We start from the raw sequence: 14504 nt of genomic DNA on the forward strand, positions 1-14504 counted from the left end.
AATGTGCAGTTTTACTGTATTGGGGGTCCGGGGGGGTCCGAAAACCAGTCAGTACCATGTGCATGATTATTGTCAAATATTCATTAAAATGATCTTAAAGTGGCCAATAAGAAATGATTAATCAGCCCGGTCTATTGCTACTTTCAAGTAAATTAAGTTATAGTCAAATAAACCGCAATCTGCTTGCATGCCTTGTCAAATCTACCATGTGTTCTGCAAACCCCCTGCCATAATGAGCAGTGACCGAGGCATGTGAGAGACCAGTGGTCAGTGCAGCTGCTGGGGGTAATGGTGTATTGAACGACGGACAGTTCTGGGGTCAGGGGCCGGATCCCACGGATCCATTCAAAGGAAGCAGCTGCTCCACACCTGGGCCACAGAGGACCAGAGAACTGATCATCCTTGGCCCTCCTCCAGCCCACGCCACCATCAGTCCGGTTCATCACTCACCAACTACATCAATACAAACCAGAGTAGACTACTCAATCGACTCATTTATCAAACTCATCACCATCTTGATGCCTTTATTGAGTCTCCCTTCACAGTTATTCATTCTGACTGAAAGTTATCAGCACTGATTGTGCATCAATGAGAGATGTGAAGAAATAAATAATTAATCTGAAAAAATGGATATGCTTCACTAAGAGCTCATTTGGGCTTCAAAAGCTCCAAAACAAATTAAAAAATGTTTTAGTTTGCTTTAGGGTCCTTCATTTGCTTTCATGAGACTACTTGTGCATGAAAAGCTGCCTTGTAAATCCTCCAGCTTTTGAAGTGCTGGTCATAGAAAAATCAATGGAAATGAAGGGATTTTCTCCTCAGTTTTCACTCAATCTTATTTTATTTGCAAATGAAGAGGTCCACTGAGGTGAGGGGATAACAGGACAATGAGGGCAACAGCGGCCATCCCTGACCCCTTACACAACACTTTAACACCACAAAGCCATCTGAAAATCTGTTTAAAGTGCAGATGAAAGTTGATTTTATTTGTCTACTTTTATGTTATGCTTGTGATTCCAGCACAGACATAAGGACAACATAGCAACATAGCATAGTGTTTACAATGGGACTACCACAGTGGTTCTCTGAGGCTCCCAGTTGTCCAACACAATATTAGAATCCTGCAGCCCCATAACATTTTCTTATGAAGAAAATGTGAACATTAAAAAAAGCAATGTAAAGCCATGCTAGGGTGATATGAGCTGTGTTGCAATGTGGTTGCTATAGGGTGATCTGAGTGGTTTCATATGGTTTCTAGGTGGTTGTTATTGCGTTCTTAGTAGTTGCTAGGTGATTGCTTACTAGCCCAAGTCAAAAAACCCACAAACAAATCTCTAAGCATGGCTTGGGTCCCTCCATGTAAGCCAGTGGGGCATTTTGGCAATTTTTATCAGTTGCCAGGTTGAAATCAGTGAGTCTAAATGCTTAGGAAAGTACAAATCCCCTCAACATTGCCACAAAGTTTTGATGTAGCATGCATGTCATGCACAAACAGTACAGGATTAGTTAAGCACAGAGGTTTAATATTTAAATGATAATGGTTTTCAAAAAAACATTATACTTTGATGTCTGCAAATAAGACGTCTTCAACAAAATTGAACAATGTCAATTTTATCTAAAGAGTTAAAGATGCTGTCCACAATAGGAATCTGTGCAAATAGGAGTTTTGCAAGAGGCCAAATATTCCCCTTACAGTGTTCAAGTTGGTCACAAAATTGAACCATGCAAATTTATCTGAAGAGTTAGAGACACCGTCTTATTTACCTTTGTGTGGTGAAATTTTGCAGGTGAAATCCAGTATTTTCAATAGAAATCTTTGAAATTTTTAAAGGAAGGGCAATTCATGTGAATTTGCCACACTGACCAACAAAATATGACTTTTTTTTTTTTTTGCAAAATTTCGCTATTGTGGCCTGAACCTGACATATTTGTACAGAAAAAAAAATTGTTTTGCAAACCGGAGACGTACATTTGGGCTCATCTCAAAATATTTTCTACTCTAACAAAGACTCAAATAACCAACCACAAAGCTTGCAGACTTAATTTTTACGTTAAGTTGGTCATGCAAATTCGCCACGTTGACCAACAGAAAGTGACTTCTGTGTGTGAACTCTGTTTCATACATCACTACACTATTGCCAATGAACATTTTTTTTCTGTGGAAATTCACTAATTCATCTTAAACCCGACATATTTGTACAGAAAAAGGGTTTGTTTTGCAAAACGAGGATGTGAAATACTCTTAACAAATCGAATGGCACAAAAAAAAAAAAAATACAAAGCACTGATAATTACACTTAAAATCATCTGGGGAAAAAACTCCATAATCCACTAAACCAGGGGTCTCCAAACTCAGTCCTGGAGGGTCGGTATCCTGCAGATTTTAGCTCCTTGCCTCAACACACCTGCCTGGAAGTTTCTAGAATGCCTAGTAAGACCTTGATCCGCTGGTTCAGGTGTGTTTAATTAGGGTTGGAGCTGAACTCTGCAGGGCGCCGCCCCTCCAGGACCATGTTTTGAGACCCCTGCACTAAACACTGAACAACAGCAAGCTGAATCTCAAATGATCTGATTGAATGTTTACCAACATGCTATCATGCTCAAACTCGACTCAGAAACGTTGATATCTGTCCCTGACCCGGCTCATTACAAGACTCCTTCTGTAAACAGCAACTCCCTCGACACGCACCGAGACAGCCAATACCAATACAATCTTGCTGAGCCTTGAACTTGGATGCCGTCAATGCCAACATCACTGCGCCGTTCCCATTCACCGTCACCCAGGCGTGACATGGCTTTGGCCCTGACCATGGTCTGTTATTGCACTTGAATATCAGAGCCTGCCGTCATCACAGCCTCTCTCATTAGCCTTGGCCGTGTCCGCTGCGCTCTAATGAGACAAGTCTTTAATGTAAAGTTGCTCTCCGGTGAGGGCCTGCTGATGAGGGAGCACGTGTTTTGGAGTCACCGCTGAATTACCTTGGCGTCTGACTGAGCGGAAACACCTGGGCCTCGCCGCCGGAGGGGGTTTAGCCATGGCTATGGCGCTCCCATGGGGTCAGGTCCCATCTGCGAGAGGTGCTGTGGTAAATTCTCATTGGGACAGCGGGTGGCTGCGTAAGAGACCTCGTCTTTATCTGTCTGATGGGCATGAGAGGCTTTTGTTTGATGACATGCAGGAGAATTTGAGATGACGGAATAACATAATGAACTAAAGGATGCTGCCCATATGAATCTCTCTGGCATGTGGTGTCATTTTCATTTGTCTGTTTAGGTATTCATTTGGCACGGTCAAGTTGTCGGAGTGGTTTTCCACTCAAGGTAGCGAATGATTACCTATTTACATAAATCAAAAGGTTTGTAAACACTGTATATTAAGTGGAAAATTTATAACATATAACTATAATTCTTTCAATGTTAAAATGGTCTAATATGGACAGACAACTATAATTTAAAAAAACTGTAAAGAAAATGGCTTTTTGCATGTAATGATTTGTACATAAATCATTATTTTGAGTCAAATCTTTTCAATTAAACATTTGAAGTTATGCACAAAACCGCTCTCTGAATTTCCCAGAAGCATTGTTATATGATCAGTTCCATTGTTAGCAAAATGGTTCAGCTATTCAGTGTTTCCCAAAAACATAGTTCCAATGAACTTTTGCAAACAGCGTCACAAAGTTATGCAGTCACAACTACAGCTCTGAACTGTTTTTTAATAAACATAATATAAAAACATCAAATAAATGCTTTTTAAAAGCTCACAATCTTTTAGTCTTTAAAGATTTCTTAGCATCTAATATTGTCTATGTACAACCTTAATAAGCCTAATATTGTCAGCAAAACCATAAAGTTGGGATTACGAATGTGCTCTAGCACTACGAATCAGAGTGTGACATAAGGGAACACGTATTTTAATCAAACGTCTGTAAATTAAGCAAAACATTGAAGAACAAATGCAAAAATGCCCTAAGATGTTATGTTAATTATTTACAGCAATAATCTGACATCTTTAAACCAACTAATTAACAGAAGTTATTACTTTACCACCTGCACAACGTCATTTTATGTCATGACAACTCTCTGAAAGATTAGCACAGTAATATACATGGCAATGTTAATGTATTTGGACTTGGTCTGCTACGCTGCTGCTTCTGCTGTGGCAGAGCAAGTACAGAGACTTCCACAGACATGTAAGACATACCGCTGCTGTACAGTGTTGGGGAGTAACTAGTTACATGTAATGGAATTACATCATTTAATTACAAAATAAATGTAACTATAATCTGTTACTGAGGAAAAAAATGTGTAATTAAATTACAGTTACGTATGAACATGTTAAGGATTACAAAGGGGATTAAGGATTACATCTGAATATTTTCACACACACACACATGCAGATTTGATTGATTTTTCCCAAATTGCATTGACTGCTTTAAAATATGAGATACCAATGTTTCAGGAGTTTAGGACACAGAATAGGACACATCATGCTTATTTGATAACTGTTTTATTTCCTATTTGGGTTTGTGTATATGCTTTATTTTTAAGATTAATTGTTTTTTCCAAAGCATTGATAGATGCCAGTGTTTCCTGTCATAGCTATGCAAAGATTTGATTTCAAAAACAGTATCATAACTATTAAACTATATCTTATTATTTTAAATCTGTATTTAACCTCAGAACGATCTCAAAGTAAAAAGAGGTGCCAACATCTGACTTTGTGGTGGCTGTTCTTTAAAATTAAATGATTATAATTTTAATCCAAGTAAAGAAGGATTTTGAAAGTCTGACAGTAATCAGTGTTGAGTACTACTGTAAGGTTAACCTTGCCTGCTTTAAATGTTTCAAAATGATTAACAGTTGAAAACATTCGTTAGAAATTTAGAAAAGTAAAAAAGTAATCAAATGTTATCAGTTACTTTACTTTAATAAAGTAATTGAACTAGTTACACTACTTATCACATTTTAAATAGGGTAACTTGTAATCTGTAACCTATTACATTTCAAAAGTAACCTTCCCAACACTGTGTACATGTAACATACATGAATTTACCCTGTACATATAACATATGTGAATTTACCTGTAGCAGCTCTATACAGGTGGAGCTGGGGAAGGTGAAGGGGTTCTGAAAGCGAAATGTAAACTGCTTCAGCAAACGCTGGCCAAGTATTTGAATGTTGAGCAGCAAGCTCATTGGCTGTTGATGCAACAGAAACCAATAAGCTGTGCCGTGTAGATAACAATGTGATTACTAGATGATTGCTTTAAGGTTTTTTTAAAGAGGTCATATGATGCGATTTCAATTTTTCCTTTCTCTTTGGAGTGTTACAAGCTCTTGGTGCATAAAGAAGATCTGTAAAGTTGCAAAGACTAAAGTCTCAAATCCAAAGAGATATTCTTTATAAAAGTTAAGAGTCAGCAACACCTACCTAAAAAGGGCTCGTTCTAACACGCCCCCACATCCCTACGTCACTATCTGGGAAGATTTGCATAATGCTGCCAAATGTTCACGCAAAGAAAGAAGGCGTAACTTTTATTCTCGCTGTAGTATTGTTGCTTCCGCCATGTCGTGAAGTCGCTGTGTGCTTCGTTGTGAAAGCGAAACTACTTTGTTTGGCCTTCCAAAAGAGGACGATATCATCAGAGCACACCTCGCTTTTTCAGACCGATGAGTTTTGTAAAAATCGACGTGTTTCAGAAAGGCGGGGCATAGAGGAGAAACAATAATGTACAGTATGTGGAAAATAATGTGTTTTTTGAACCTTAAACCGCATAAACACATTTCATTACACCAAATACACAACATAATGTTATTTTTAGCAGCATCATGTGACCCCTTTAAGGTATTGATTTGATTGCTATCAGCCTGTGCCATCTAGAGTTTCATGACAGAACTTTGTATAATGGAAATACTATATTGCTGAACCAACATGGTTCGAATGACAGATGTGCAACAAAGTTACTATGGTTTCGGGAGGCTAGTTACTAGCTACGTTTTGGTGATTAAGCAGTGAGTTAGTTGTACGGGAAACGTATTAGTTCACGACTGAATCACTCCAAGTGGTTTGAGTCAACTCATCAATACAATGAACCAAAAAATATCTCTTTCAGACATGTTAACTTGAACATGACAACTCACCAACCCGTTAACCCCAAGAACAGTCAGTGTCTCTTTTGGAGATGGCATCAAAATCCTATCCACTTTTTGACTCCATAGCGATTCCAAGTACCTGCAAAGAAAAAAAATCAATTAATTTCTTTATAACACTATCAATTTAATCAGACCAATTACACATTTCTCTTTCTTTATGATTTCAATTAGCAAGTGTTTAACAAGCCAATCATCATGCTTTACATGTATGCTATATACAGTATATACTATATAGGAAATATTCATCACCTTTAAATCTTAAATCTAAAAACTCAAAAAAATCAATCATAGAATTAAGAATCAAATATAGTTTGAAGAATAAAAAAAATCATCAATAATTTCTCAAGGTACAAACACGATTTGGCTCCATTTTATGTCATGTATTACACAAAGTGTATGGAAGAAAAAAAAAGCACATATTTTAGTATTTCAGTGTGATTTCATGATGCTTTAGGTGAGAAAAGAGAGAAGGCTGCCTGATAATGAAAGCCTTCAAACCAAAATGTGCTTTTCCTCTGAACTGGAGTCTGCAGGTGCTGCAATCAGCCGCGCCGCTGAGTGAATCTAATGATCATTCAGACAACCGTGATAATGATCTGATCTAAAGCCAGTCGAGTGAGATGAAACAGAATTTGAAGATGGGTGTAAAAAGCTCCCATCATTGACGACTCACTCATACCAAAAAGACAGCAAAGCGTCCATCAGTATATCACGGGCAGAATTTGTACTTCGGATCTCCATTTCGTTCCAGAATCCAGAATCAACTCCTTTCATGTCAAGTAAAAGCTCTGGGTTTTTAGGGTTTATCAATATATCCTTATCTCCAAAATGCGCAAAAAAAATTAAATAAATCACAATTCGCTCTAATTGACTGTGAATGCATGTGTGTATTTTTGATAAACAGAAATATCTCTGCCCATTAGACAAGCAAATAAGCACTTTGGGCTTTATAAAATGCAAAGGAATTTTGACGGCCAATCCTAAAAGCAATCTCTCCGACACAAATTCACTTAAATGCTTCCAGCATCTTCGCTAAAATGCTAAATTATGAAATAATAATCGTAATTATCTTCACTTTCTCACCGCCCCATAATGTTTCAGAGGGTCATTAGAATTTCTCTCACATTCAGCCATTTAAATGGCTTTCGTGACTTCGCTGATGATAAAAAAAAAGTGCTGGCTTGATTTCACGAAGACGTGAGTTACTATGTGATCTGACTAAGAAGTGTTCCCCTTAATGTCGGCAAGGCGTTTAGAAATGCCTCTAGAGCGAGTCTAATCAGAAGGCCATGCTTCTGATCATGAGCAAACATATCCATTCCCTCATTAAGCTGAAGGTATGGCAAAGCATGCCTGTGAGGTATAATACGCTAAGAGATTCCCATTTTAGATTTGCATTCACAAATATAATGTCCAGTGTTGTAGTACAAAGTAATATTTTTCAATATTGGGTTGTGGCTCTTTATTATTCATATTCATCATGGTTGAGGGATTCTTCATAACGCATCTGGATAAGAAAAGAACACCTTAGGCTAAATTCATACACACCTTATCTCCAAAATGCGCAAAAAAAATTTAATAAATCACAATTCGCTCTAATTGACTGTGAATGCATGTGTGTATTTTTGATAAACAGAAATATCTCTGCCCATTAGACATGCAAATAAGCACTTTGGGCTTTATAAAATGCAAAGGAATTTTGACGGCCAATCCTAAAAGCAATCTCTCCGACACAAATTCACTTAAATGCTTCCAGCATCTTCGCTAAAATGCTAAATTATGAAATAATAATCGTAATTATCTTCACTTTCTCACCGCCCCATAATGTTTCAGAGGGTCATTAGAATTTCTCTCACATTCAGCCATTTAAATGGCTTTCGTGACTTCGCTGATGATAAAAAAAAAGTGCTGGCTTGATTTCACGAAGACGTGAGTTACTATGTGATCTGACTAAGAAGTGTTCCCCTTAATGTCGGCAAGGCGTTTAGAAATGCCTCTAGAGCGAGTCTAATCAGAAGGCCATGCTTCTGATCATGAGCAAACATATCCATTCCCTCATTAAGCTGAAGGTATGGCAAAGCATGCCTGTGAGGTATAATACGCTAAGAGATTCCCATTTTAGATTTGCATTCACAAATATAATGTCCAGTGTTGTAGTACAAAGTAATATTTTTCAATATTGGGTTGTGGCTCTTTATTATTCATATTCATCATGGTTGAGGGATTCTTCATAACGCATCTGGATAAGAAAAGAACACCTTAGGCTAAATTCATACACAATTGAATCATCTGTATGGGTTTGCTCCTAATTTGTAACATAATAGCAAATTTGAGCTATTATTATATTTTTGTACTATAAAAGTTATATGAAAAACAAATTGATGTGTTTATCAGCATGTGTGCGGCTACAGTTTAGGATTCAGGATCCATTGCCATATGGTCATGAAAGTGTTTGCATTAATCTAGTTACTTTTATAAACTACGTAGGTGCCTGTCATCTTTGGTTTTTTTAAAGGTTATACTGTCTCCTGACTCTACATCTAACCTTTAGCAGACATCAAACACAATGAAGTTGTCAGAAATGTAGGATCTCTGTCTTTGCACGGACCCACTTACACTATTGAATCCACACATGAAACAACCACATTCCATTAAGACAAACTGAGGCACTCCTCTGCAACCGCCCTCTAGCGGCGAAAATTACATATTGTGCCTTTAAGCTGGATTCCCTATAGAATGACAAGATTTTTTTTTTCCAACACAAATAAATAATTCGACAGCTTTGTTAAATAATCAACATTACTAAAGAAGCATGATTCAAACAAACATGATATCATGCAGATATCTGGGTTGCAATGATTGTAACAAAATTCTTCTCCAATGCACATTTTTGGCAGCCAGACAGCTGACTAAATAATAAAAACTGGTTACATCTCTGACAATCGGTATTATGCTGAAAAAAATTAAGAAGAAAAATGGAACATCTAAAGCAGTTATTTTATGCAAAGCATTTAAGAAATTATGTATGTCTATAAAATAACAGAGCCAGAAAAGGGCATGATTATATGCATTATTTTTAGAGAAACACAGACAGAATGCAAATTTGACAATGATTAACCATTTAGTTGTAGGCCTATTTCTTGGGGATAGAACACATGCAAGTAAAATGTGCCAACCAAGTCTGTTGCCACAATAACAAACTATCAGACACAAAGCAGAATGTAACGAGGATGAGCAACCCCGCCTAGTGGTCAGCAGTGGTACTTTCCTTTGTAGAGTAGTGGAAAATACACATGTATTGCAGAGGAAAATACCCATCTCAAAAAAGGATAATGAATTTAAATATTTTAATAAAATACTAATATTAATAATAGTCATATTCGATAATGTTTACATATAGAATTATCATTTGTACAAAATACATATAAGAACAAGAGTGTAACGCTGATTAAATGGTAATTCTGAACTACCTAGTTCCTATATAGCCTAACTAGCCTATATTTCTTTATTTACATAATATGTCATTTTTACACGACATCCTTGTTGACTTTTAGAACAGTACTCTTGTTCTTGTGATATTGCTTATATGCGGTTGTACAAACAAGCAGTTTGTATATATTGGTAAACGTACAGTTCTGTAGGCCGCCAAGCAAGGCACAGATTGAAAGCCTGTCTGAAACCTTTTGGAAACGGAGCGTTCTGGAATCCCTCGACACCAGATCCACTCCAGGTTTTCCATTTCCCGCTAATGAGTGAGAGAGAAAAGACTCACAAACACAGGTCTTAACTTCAAAAACATAAAAAAAAGGTAAATTCACACAGCATTGCTTCTGTTTTCAGAAGGAAATTCCGACGCTTCAACTTCAACTAAAACCTGCTTTTTTTGCACCAGGCAAATCGTCTTATCACTCCGCACCTGCTTTAACTTGGTTAAGCGGAGTGATACAAACGGTGAAGCGTCCATAAAAAAAAAGGTAAATTCACACAGCATTGCTTCTGTTTTCAGAAGGAAATTCCGACGCTTCAACTTCAACTTCAACTAAAACCTGCTTTTTTTGCACCAGGCAAATCGTCTTATCACTCCGCACCTGCTTTAACTTGGTTAAGCGGAGTGATACAAACGGTGACGCGTCCAAGTGTGGGAATATTTTGTATACGCACTATTTTGCATAATAATTATTATAATATTTTAAATATAATATTGTAATATAATATTGTTGCCTATAAAATGATTAATTATAATATTTTGCCTAATATTAATATAAGATAGACTTTTTAAAAGTGATAACTGTCAATATGAAGCTCTCAATTGCACTTCATTATTATTATTATATTTAAATGTACTATTATAATGATTCAAAACGGTAATGTTGCATTTTAAATAATAATTATCTATAATATATTATTTTGTATGTAATATGTTTATTTATAACATAATTATTTATAATACGTAGCATAATATTAATAGACATTGGCTGCAAAAATGATAACTCGATATTATGAAGCTGTCAATCGTGCTAGGAGTGAGCGCGCGCGCACGCCTCCTCTCTGCCCCCTCCCCTTAGCAACAGAGGCAAGATGGCGGCCCCCAGTAACGCCGAACGTTCTCCTGATCTGTCAGTGCCGCTGAAGATTCCCAAAACCGAGGTTCCTTCCCCAGAATCCGAGGATCTGAGTGACAGCAACCAATACCATTCCAACCCCTCCACCCCTAATAGATTCTCTCCTCTGAACGTCGGGGTTTCGCTGTCCGGGGGCGCAGGCCGGAGTGGATCGGCCTCTGCCTCCAACAGCTTCACCGCTTCCCAAAAATGGTGTGTCTGATTGGTCCAGACGCTACACCTGTTTCCCAGTCCTTTTAATTACAGAATTTCCACTCACTTCCTTCTCTCCTCGTGCTTTCTTTAGACGCCAGGAAGTGATGGAGAACGTGATGCGTATCCTGGAGTCAGTGGAGGTCAAATGGGAGCACTTCCAGACATGGACTGACTTCTCCCGCCTCCACCTGTCCAATAAGCTGGCCATCTTCGGAGTGGGCTACAACACGCGCTGGAGAGAGGAGATTCACTACCACTATGCAGAAATCAGCTCACAGGTCCCTCTGGGAAAACGACTGCGGGAATACTTCAACCCTGAGAAGGCCGAGGGCAGGGTTATCATGACCAAGGTGCAGAAAATGAACTGGAAAAACGTGTATTATAAATTCCTAGACATCACTATTAGTGAAGCTCGCTGTTTGGAGCTGCACATGGAAGTGGACTGGATCCCGATCGCACAGACGAGAGCGGCAGGGTGCAGCAACGGCTCCCAGTACCTCCTGCCAGGGGGCATCCCAAAAACATATGGCCTGTATGCAATAGGCTATGAGGAGACGAGCAGGTCCAATTCTTCGTCTAGCACAGATAACAAGTCCTCCCCCTCACAGGAAGAGGAGGAGACGGACCATTGCGAGAGCGTGGAGAAGGACAAGAGGACATCATCCAAAGTCACTTACTGTTACCTCGGCATTGCAGAGGAAAGGACGCTACAGCAGTGTCTGTTCCAGCACTTTCAGACTTCAGGCAAACACTACAGCCGAGAGGAGCCTTCGGCCGTAACCAGGTTCCTGCAGGACAACTGCACCGGCCAGGCCAAGGAGGGCGTCCTCTCTGGATTACACATCTACATTAAGTTTATCGAGGTGGAGCTGGACTTTCTCTCCGCCGGATCTTTAGTGGAATGTTTAGAGACTGCGATTGGTTATTCGTTAAAGTTCAACAAGAAGGATGCACTGTAGCGGTTACATTTGCCAATGATGCTCTTTAAAGCCAGGATTTTGAAATATAGACTTGAACTCAAAGTATTTATGTGGTATGTCAGGCACAGTCTGTTCCAAAAGGGGCCAAATAATCTCCTTTGCAGTAATTGTCTTTATCAGGGAGCGTAAACGGGAGCAAACTGCCTTTATTTAAATCTCCCGAGATCCAAATGCAGGAACTGTCAGAAAAAAAGAATCCTTAATGAGAACTCTTAAATAATCTAAGTATAAAGTCTATCTATATAGAAGTATGTGTAAATATATATATATTTATTTATTTATTTATTTATTTATTTATTTATTTATTTATTTATTTAAGATTATATATTGATATTGTCCAGCATTCCAGCATTTCTAATTCTAGCATTCAAAGAATATTTTTCATAAACCGTTTATCAATGTTTGTTTTTTATTTGTCAGATCACACGGTGTCTTTATGTATGATTGTTTCCAGGTCACAGTCTTGTTTACATGTTTGGAAGGACAAAAAAATAAACAGGAGTAAAATGAAGTGTTTTAAAAATGTACTTTGTTTTTAAATTTGGCCATTTTAGGTGTTTTTATTTATAAAGACCTTTCAGAGTAAAACGTTAATTATATACGTTTAATTTATCTTTAATAAGTTTGCTGCAACCGTGGTTGCTGTGGGTCTTAAAAAAAGTCTTAAATTCATTAAGTCATGGCATTAAATATTCTATGCACTGCAAAAATAAATAACAAGTATCATCCTCTGTATTTTTGTTCTGTTTTTCAATACAAATATCTAAACATCATTAAATTAAGCTACATTTACTTGAGATGCAATTTGAACTGCAATTTGTTTACTGAGAAATTGAACAAAATTAAGTGAGTTTATGATTAAAACAAGAACAAATCAGTGGGGTATGCAAACTTGCTTCCCCTTGAATAAGATTGATTTTTCTGAGTCTATTGAATATTTATTCTTTGCATTTACTTTTATTCATTTAGATGCTTTTATCCAAAGCGACATACAATTGAGGAATACAATTGTTTTAATCATAAACTCTCATCATATTGATCAAAATAAATCTATCACAAAACAAGACTTGTTATTCTCTTTAGACATTTGCACTGGAAAGCAAGACTAAAATACTGATAAAAAACACTTTTTCTGCAGTGTGATCAGAACGTGTAATAAGTTATTTCCATATTTATAGCTGTTGGGAGCAGAGGTATTCAAGCCATAAGATTTTTTTTTATATGTGAATGAATGGAGTAATGGAGAGGTGTTGGAATACTATTTGAAACTTTGAAGTGTTGCTAATACAAGACATTTACATTTAAAAAGGTCTCAAAAGGTCTTCTTAAATTTACCTTCATAAAACCTGCAGAAACACATGGTCGGTTATGTGACCAGCAGGTGGCGGTAAATATCTGGGAGTGGCTGAAAGATGTGTCCATTAAATAAGTGTCCATTAATGTCACATTCTAGAATAGTAAATTAAGTATTAGATTACTACTTATAGGCCCTAAGTAGTGCATGTGAAAGTACCTGTCAAACATGTGAAGTAAAGTGCATTCTGTAATTCTTAAAACATACAATAGTTCATTTTGACCCTGTTGCAGTGAATTATGCCCCAAATCAGAAGACTGTATAGTGTTTTATTTAACACAATGTGCACTTTCTCTTTGTAATGCTGCTTGTGTAGTAAACCTCTTTTGTGGTGTTGCAAAGGTAGTTGGAGAGCTGGCGCTGGTCGAGCATGTGCTAAAGAGAATCAATAATTCAAACGCAAAGTCTAATTTCCCTGCTTAGCCTGTCATATGAGATGAGTATCTCCCTCGGCCAGGAAAAAAAAAAAACACTCCCAATGGAGGTTGCTACACTTTTTCTAACCCCAAACATTTATTATTTGCGTTAGTGATTGATTTATTTGGACGGTGACTAAAATATATAACACTTATTATTATTGAACATGATAAGTGTTCCCCATCGATTTCTCTTTATTCGTAGCATCTTTAACTCATGGGTATTTATTCAATCCTTGTGTTGTTGTTGTTTTTTTACCTTTATTTAGCTTTTCTTTTTCTTTAGCTCTAATATTACATGTGTCCTTATGAATTCTAAAGTCACAAAAGACATAAATGCCGTACAGAAGAAATACATCTATAAGAACACAATTAATACTTTTATTAATACTGTTAAACCACCAATGATATAAATCAGACAGAAACAAATTTACAATTAAGTTATTATAATTATTATTTAATTATTCTAGTTATTACTGTGTGTGTATAACAACAACAACAACATAATAATAATAATAATAATAATAATTAGTTTTATGTATTTTCCATTATTATATTATAATTTTTCATAATTGTAAATCAGCTTTTGATTGTATATAATCAAAATAAACTGATTTATTTCTTTATATATTTATTATTATATTTCTTTATTTCTTAATGTTTGTTTTGAATTATTGTTGTGTGTACATTTATTTATATATATATATATATATATACATATATAACTATTGTGATAAAAATAATCATTTTTTTAATTATAAAAATTAATTAATAAAAATAAA

The 14504-nt window shown here is 36.7% G+C and overlaps 1 protein-coding gene across 1 annotated transcript; it reads left to right on the forward strand.

The window, feature by feature from the left end:
* Nucleotides 1-10733: 10733 nt before the first annotated feature.
* Nucleotides 10734-12218, forward strand: LOC107691690 (myb/SANT-like DNA-binding domain-containing protein 2). The gene is made up of 2 exons (XM_016490470.1): nt 10734-10903; nt 11064-12218. The coding sequence occupies exons 1-2, from the start codon at nt 10734-10736 to the stop codon at nt 11929-11931; spliced, it is 1038 nt and encodes a 345-aa protein (XP_016345956.1). The 3' UTR covers nt 11932-12218.
* The last annotated feature ends 2286 nt before the right edge of the window (nt 12219-14504 follow it).

Source organism: Sinocyclocheilus anshuiensis, unplaced genomic scaffold, assembly GCF_001515605.1.
Source record: "Sinocyclocheilus anshuiensis isolate Anshui unplaced genomic scaffold, SAMN03320099.WGS_v1.1 scaffold186, whole genome shotgun sequence".
Classification (NCBI taxonomy): domain Eukaryota; kingdom Metazoa; phylum Chordata; class Actinopteri; order Cypriniformes; family Cyprinidae; genus Sinocyclocheilus; species Sinocyclocheilus anshuiensis.

Coding starts and splice junctions, on each gene's coding strand:
- LOC107691690 (XM_016490470.1), top strand. CDS start 10,734: ATGGCGGCCCCCAGTAACGCCGAACGTTCTCCTGATCTGTCAGTGCCG. Junction 10,904..11,063: donor CTGAACGTCGGGGTTTCGCT/GTCCGGGGGCGC, acceptor TGCTTTCTTTAG/ACGCCAGGAAGTGATGGAGA.